The 6584-nt window shown below is 43.0% G+C and overlaps 1 protein-coding gene across 1 annotated transcript; it reads right to left on the bottom strand.

Moving 5' to 3' along the window:
- Positions 1 to 471: 471 nt before the first annotated feature.
- Positions 472 to 5454, bottom strand: HSBP1 (heat shock factor binding protein 1). The gene is made up of 4 exons (XM_081870337.1): positions 5298 to 5454; positions 3965 to 4031; positions 2761 to 2877; positions 472 to 977 (listed from the first exon to the last, which is right to left on the bottom strand). The coding sequence occupies exons 1-4, from the start codon at positions 5340 to 5342 to the stop codon at positions 967 to 969; spliced, it is 240 nt and encodes a 79-aa protein (XP_081726463.1). The 5' UTR covers positions 5343 to 5454; the 3' UTR covers positions 472 to 966.
- Positions 5455 to 6584: the final 1130 nt, after the last annotated feature.

The raw sequence follows: 6584 nt of genomic DNA, 5'->3' as shown, positions 1-6584 counted from the left end.
AAGACCCAGGTAGGCCCATGAAGCACAGGACCTTCACTGATTCACATTGGTTTTGGGATGGTCTTCACATCCAGCATCCCACTTAAAAAAGAAGGGAGCCCAGGATGAGCTGCTGGGATGTCCCAGTAATACTTCCCTTTCATTTTATCAGGAATGCAGAACCATCCACCCCCAAGTTAATAATAGGTTTAAACAGGTAATCTCCATACCTGGGAATAAACTAGCTTTCTAAAAGGATATCTCCCAACTGCAGAAGCCCATTCCCAGGGCAGCACTGCCTGCAGCTTACTGAAATATGACCTTAATATATCATTTGCCCAAAACCACAAGCTGGTATCATGAAGAACACTGACTGATAATAAGAAAACTAAAAAGAAGAGTTATGGTTCATGCAGCCTAAATCCCCCAGAGCAGATTGCTTGTTGTATTAAATCCATTACTAACGGGGCAACATACTGGCACAATGACAGATTTTAGAACACAATGTTTTCATTCTTGTACTCTAGTCCACAAAAGTACCTTACAAACACATGACAAATTTGTTGTGCAGGCTGATGGAAAGGACTAGTCTTTAGCCACATCATTGAAAATAATTACAAAAAGGCCACAAGTAAAAATGTTTTTTTCTTTTTAAAAGTGCGACCTCACAAAAGCCCACTCATAATGTTAGTATTTTCAATTCAATTCTTATCAAATTCTGCAATGCCATCAAATTCTGCTTAAACAACTGAAGTTTATAGAACGTGTTACTTTGAAAAACTGTGTGAAACCCACAAATACACAAGAAACCAGAATAGAAATTGTTCCAAATCTAGCTATACAAGGTACATTAAGAATGCAAGTTCTACAGCAGTAGAAAAATGCGTTTACATATTAGCAGTTGAAAAAAAGGAAAGAAAACAAAAAGGCTGTCTTCAAATCCCTGTAGGCTTGTAAAAACCGCTTCCTTCCAGCACCCATCGTAGATTATTGGCAAGCTGTTGAGGGGATTAAAAAGACACATTTATTAACAAGAATGCTACCAGAGAAAACTACCAATGTTCATAAGCAGTGTTAACAAAGTCTGCATCTAAAATTACTTTTAACTGAAAAAATAATGTAGCAAGTAGAGTCCAAGATTAGGACCAAGGTTCAAAAACACTACTCAGCTATGAAGTTGCTAGTCCTTGACCTTGTCCCAGTCACTTCCTCCCAACCCATCCTATCTCTTAGGGCTGTTATGAAAACAAACAAGAGGCAGAACTACATATGTGACCTTGGGGTTATTGAAGGAAAGAACACAAGGAGAGTCTGGCTACTGAAGCAGGCCCAAATCCCATGTGCTCCTACATTCTGTTCTCCCAGTGGCCAACCAGATGCCCCAATGGGAAACCCGCAAGCAGCACCTGAGAGCAAGACAACTCTCCCTGCCTGCAATTCCCAGCAACTGGGATATAAAAAGCAGGATATAAACACTATAAACAAGCAAGCAAGCAAATGTTCTGAACATGCAGCCCTTAACGTGGGAGGGAGGCAGGCAGTGTTAAATCTGAAAGGAAGTGTGGTTAGATGCTAGCAGTGAACATGTTTTCTGAATGTGGATTATTCTTGTGTAGCCAAAACAGAGCCAGCCAAAATAATCCAGAGGCAGGGGGGAATTCTCAAGAAAACCTTGGGGGACGGGGGAAATATGGAAGGAAGGAGAGGCTTCCAAAACAGCCCAAAAAGGACTAAGTATGCTCAGTGGTCATGGAATGTCAGCTGATTTTGTATATGGTGAGGGGAGAAAATCAGGGAGAGAAATGTAATGGAATATCCCGGAGGTGGCCATGGGTGTCTGTCACACTGAACAGGAGCCCTCCACACTGCAACAGTTTGTGGTAGGTTCCACTTGTTTAAGAACCTTATTAACTAGCTTGCTGGACCACTAAGTCAGGCCCAACACTGGCCAGTGTGATTTCTCTGTAGCTTGCAAGCAGGACATGAGGTGACAGCTGTATCCTGGCAGCTGGTATTCAAAGAGATATAGCTCTATAGGCTGTATTGCGCACAAGTGACTACTGTTACTATCAGCTGTTTCTATCAACAAGACTCTTCTCCACGCAGCCACAGCTACACCCGGTGGCAAGAAGTGCCATCCATTTATTTCTTCTATTTACAACCTACTGCCAATAATACTCCAGGAAGTATTATTCTATTAAACTTAAGACACTCTGGAAAACTGGGGCATGGCACCCATCCAGATGTTTAGCAAGCCAAGGCCTATTTAGTTCTAGCACTGTATGCATCTGGTGTGTGAATCAGCTCCGGTTCTAAACAGATGGGCAAAATGTTCCAACCTTTGAAAACAGACAGTCCAAGCCTAGCACTCTTTGATAATTTCAGACCCAATTCAAATACAGGACTACTTTTAGTTCTTTCTGGTAAAGGGGTGGTGAATCAGTAACTCACCAGATGCTGTTGGGTGCCAATTCAACCCCAGCATCATGGCCAATTATCAGGAACAATGAGAGTTGGGAGTCCAGCAACATCTGGAGGTTCATGGGTTCCCTACCCATTTTAGCAGGTATTTCCCCTCTCTCTTACCAGAAGAAAGCAAAGCAATGTAAGATTGTGGTAATAGTGCAACCCATCTTATCCCCTTCATCTGGGTTCCCAATCCACCAGTTGAAAGCCACTCTGCCTAGCCTGCCCGCTCCCACAGTCCAAAAAGATAGTTTCAGTTCCCAATATGTAGCCCTGCTTAACATGTTCTGAACATGTTCTGAACATGATTCTCACTTGATGTTTTGGTAGCAGGTGCCTTGTTCTCGCCTTCCAGCTCCTCCACTCCAGCTTGCGTCATGAGATCTGCGATGTTCTTCTCCAGGTCGTCAATACGGCAGCTCATGTCATCAAGTGAACAGAGTTAAAGAAAACAGACTAGAGAAATGCAAAAGTGAAGAGACACCACCTGACCCTCAGAAAGCCTAGACCCTGATGTTTTTATAACTAAGTAAATTGGGCCTCATTATAAAAATCAATAATGAAGATTTCAATGTTAGGTGGAACTGGCACTGTTACAGAGCCCACATATAACACACCCTACACTTGTAAGAAATTGGTATTTTAGTGTGGCAGCACCTATGCTTTGGAAGTCTTGCTTATTGAGATCAGGCAGACGCCTTCACAGTACTCTTTTTGATCCCTGCTAAAAATGTCTTTGTTTAGATATGCCTGCCCAGATATTTAAAATGTGGTGCATTTTTAGTTTATTGCTTGGTATTTTTTTAAAAAAAATTCATGAATGTTTTAAATTGATTTTACTAATAATTTTATTGTTTTATTCTCTTTGTAAACTGCTTTTTTACAATCAAGCAGTATATAAAAGTAAGAACTGCTCAGCACCTACTGAAGCGCTAACAGCTTTAGAACACAGTAACACAAGCAGGACATGAGGCCTCTTCTACAGTTGCTCCCAGATGACCAGTACTCATCAAGTTGTTATGGCTAGTAGCTATATGCCAAGAAATCATCATTCACTTCCTGCAATCCTGCCAGAAAAGACAATCCTGGGCTGGGGGAGAAATAATATATTATCTGGTATATAACAGCCCTCTACCTTCCCTTCCTTTGTCCTCAAAAGTTAGGCTCCATCACATAATGTTTTAACCATCACTCACTCTTCCCAGGGAACTCGGGAAAATATAGCTCTGTTGAGGAGAGATGGCGTCTCCGAATATTTCTCAGCACTTTTAACAAGCTACAGTTCCTAGGATTATTTGGGAGAAGCCATGACTGTTGAAAGTGGTATGATACCGCTTTAAATATACAGCCTTTGGAGGAACCAAGTCATTTGGGGGATTTATAGAATTCATCCATTCTGTACATCACAGAGTGGCTGGGGAAACTCAGCCAGATGGGTGGGGTATAAATAATAAATTATTTTATTATTATTACATCACACAAAGAGCTCTGTTTAAAAGATGGAAAACCCAAAGGATATTCCGGCCAATAATCTGGTCAGACATGGTTTGAAACTTGTCCTGCATTTGCTGAAGCAGTGTCTGCACCTGAGGAGAAAAAAAAAGTAGTTTTGCTTTAAACAGGAATTATCTGGGGCCACAGGATTTTAATTTCTTGGGCCCCAGGTGCAGTATTTAACCCAAAGGAGGCATTTTGGCCAATACTAAGCTCTGCATGTGAAATGTTTTCATCACAACTTCTGAAAGTGAACACTGGGTTCTGACAAAGGTCCCAAGCATACTTGAGCTATGAAGCATTAAATGAAGTTCTGAAGGGCTAGTTATGTGAAAATATCTCTTCTCGTGGAAACTGCTAGGCTGGCAAATAGCAAATTATTAAGCGTGGCGGCGGCGGGGGGGGGGGGGGGGCTTGTCAATCCAACAAATATAAAATTGCATAGGAGCATCACCACTGATAAAATATGATATATGGATGTTTCAATTTCTCTTGCTAGGGTGGGATCCCAATGAATAAGGATACAAAATGCATCCTGAAATATGTTTCCATACTGCTCTGGGCCCAATTCAACATTTTGTAGCCCGAGGTGGCCAAGACAGTGACTCCCCGCCACACCACATACAAAAGGTGACTGGACTGCAGCTGAATCCAACTTTAACACTGGTGACAGGATAGAATTGCCAACACTGGTATGAGGGCAGAGCACCAACTTAGCAAGCCAAGGGGTAGGGCATGCAGCACACACACAGCCCTGCCCTCCAGAATCCTACATTGGCTCCCTGTCCCTCAGCATCTGCCCCTACCAACTACACTGTGGGAAGTACCCTAATGGATTGTTGTATTCTAAATATTAGTATTAGTGAATCTTTGTTACTTCCAAACTGCCTGGGGAGGATCTGTGTTCTGAAAGGCAGGATGTAAATAAATTTGTTATGTACATAGTGTACATATAAGAAGGGGGGGGGGCAGAATGTGTGTGTGTCTTGGGGCAGATTACAAAAATACACAATATATACATTATATAATATCCATCACATATACATTTCTCTCTCTGGAGTAGTCATTAAAATAAACCGCACAGAGTAGCCCCCGCCCCAAATATCCATAGAGGCCCCACCCGACCCCCAATCTCTGTGACAAGCAGAGCCCCCTCGGTTTCCATGGCAATCAGACCCGCCCTGACCACTCCTGCCCTCGTCTCCATGGCAACCCCCACTGCTAGGTAGGCCCCGCTTCTCTCTTCTCCATGGCAACACACTCCCCCACTTGAGTGGCCCCATTCGGTCTCCATAGCAACCGAAATCCTTTCCCGCCCGCCCCGGCATTCCCCGCGGCTGCTTTTCTTGCCACCTCACCACGGCGGTGAGGTCTTGCACAGTCTTGGGGTCCGTCTCGGCCATGTCGGTTCTCTCCGGCTCCAGCCTCTTTCCCCTCTCCAGGCCCGACTCCAGAAGGCGCTTCCGGCTTCGCCTACGAGATTTCTCCGCCCTCTCTCGCTGCTCCGAATCCCCAGGCCTCGCGAGACAAAACGAACAGGACGAGGTCGAGATTGCAATGCATTGTGGGACTCGTAGTTCGCCCCGTTGGACGCCCTGATAGGTTTGTGTGCGTGTGTTTTGTTAATATAAATTATTTTCTTGTATGTGGTTGTGCTTAATTATTACTTAAAAATTGCGTTTTTGGAACCCGTTCTGGTCAAGAAGCAGGATTAAAAAACAACCTTTCATACGTAGGAGCTGGGAAAGAGGCACAGCCTTATGGGAAATGGAGTGTTTTTAACCATCTAGCGGAGTGGCCTCATAAGGGGCGAATAGCATTGTGGGGAATGTAGTCTCTCTGGTTCACAGAGGAAGGAACATTTAGGGCACTCGCAATCTAAACTCAAAATAGGAAACACGCGAAAGGTCGCGCCGCTCTAGACCTTTCATTTTTTTGTTGACCTGTCTTCTGTATCCTTTGCATTAGGAATCTAGAAAGTCTTTAGATTTGAGATCAGAAGGGATCAAGGGACTCCAGCAATGTGTGACTCTACTCTTTTCGCTATCTCTGTGGGGCCAAAGGCTAGGAGATGAGCACTTTGGGAAATGGAGTCATGGGTGTACTGAAGGTATCAGAAGCAGGCAGGTGTAAACTCAGAAGTGATAGGGTAGCCACTTGCACACCACCCGCGCCCCCCCCCCCAAAGGACATTGATTTGCATAACATTTGCACATACTAATTTATATTCATAGATGCAGATTTTAAAATAAGTTCTACAATTGCTAGAGTAATAAAATATATTTTAAATGGAAATGCAATCATTTAACTTTAAGCTAGACTTGGACCAGAAAGCCCTTGAAAAAGTGGACACCATCACACAGAGAAATGTCTGTAAAGCAGGGTTGCTAAATTAGAAGCATCCCAGCTGCAAATAAAACATTTTGAATCTGTTGTAAAGTGCAATATACAATTGTGACACTAGATGGCGAATGTGAGCTATAGCAAATCCGATGCATTTTTCAAAACGATTTTTTTAAAAAAAAAACATTTTCACAATGTTTTTAACATTGACATTGTTTTTCCTTTATTGTTTCCACCATTGTTTTATTTTTGCCTTCTCTATTAGATTGTATGTCACAGATGCAGAACCTGTGACCCTCCAG

The sequence above is a fragment of the Podarcis erhardii genome, assembly GCF_964252035.2.
Source record: "Podarcis erhardii genome assembly, chromosome: 7".
In the NCBI taxonomy this organism is placed as follows: Eukaryota; Metazoa; Chordata; class Lepidosauria; order Squamata; family Lacertidae; genus Podarcis; species Podarcis erhardii.
The sequence above is the reverse complement of the archived record's forward strand: the minus strand, read 5'-3'. Positions and strand labels throughout refer to the sequence as shown.

Bases quoted from the DNA above. Each gene is read 5' to 3' on its own strand.
- HSBP1 (XM_081870337.1), bottom strand. From the start codon at position 5,342: ATGGCCGAGACGGACCCCAAGACTGTGCAAGACCTCACCGCCGTG. The intron at 4,032-5,297 runs GTGAGGTGGCAA...TTTTCTCCTCAG, and splicing joins TGCAAGACCTCACCGCCGTG to GTGCAGACACTGCTTCAGCA. The intron at 2,878-3,964 runs ATATCCTTTGGG...AACTCTGTTCAC, and splicing joins TGACCAGATTATTGGCCGGA to TTGATGACATGAGCTGCCGT.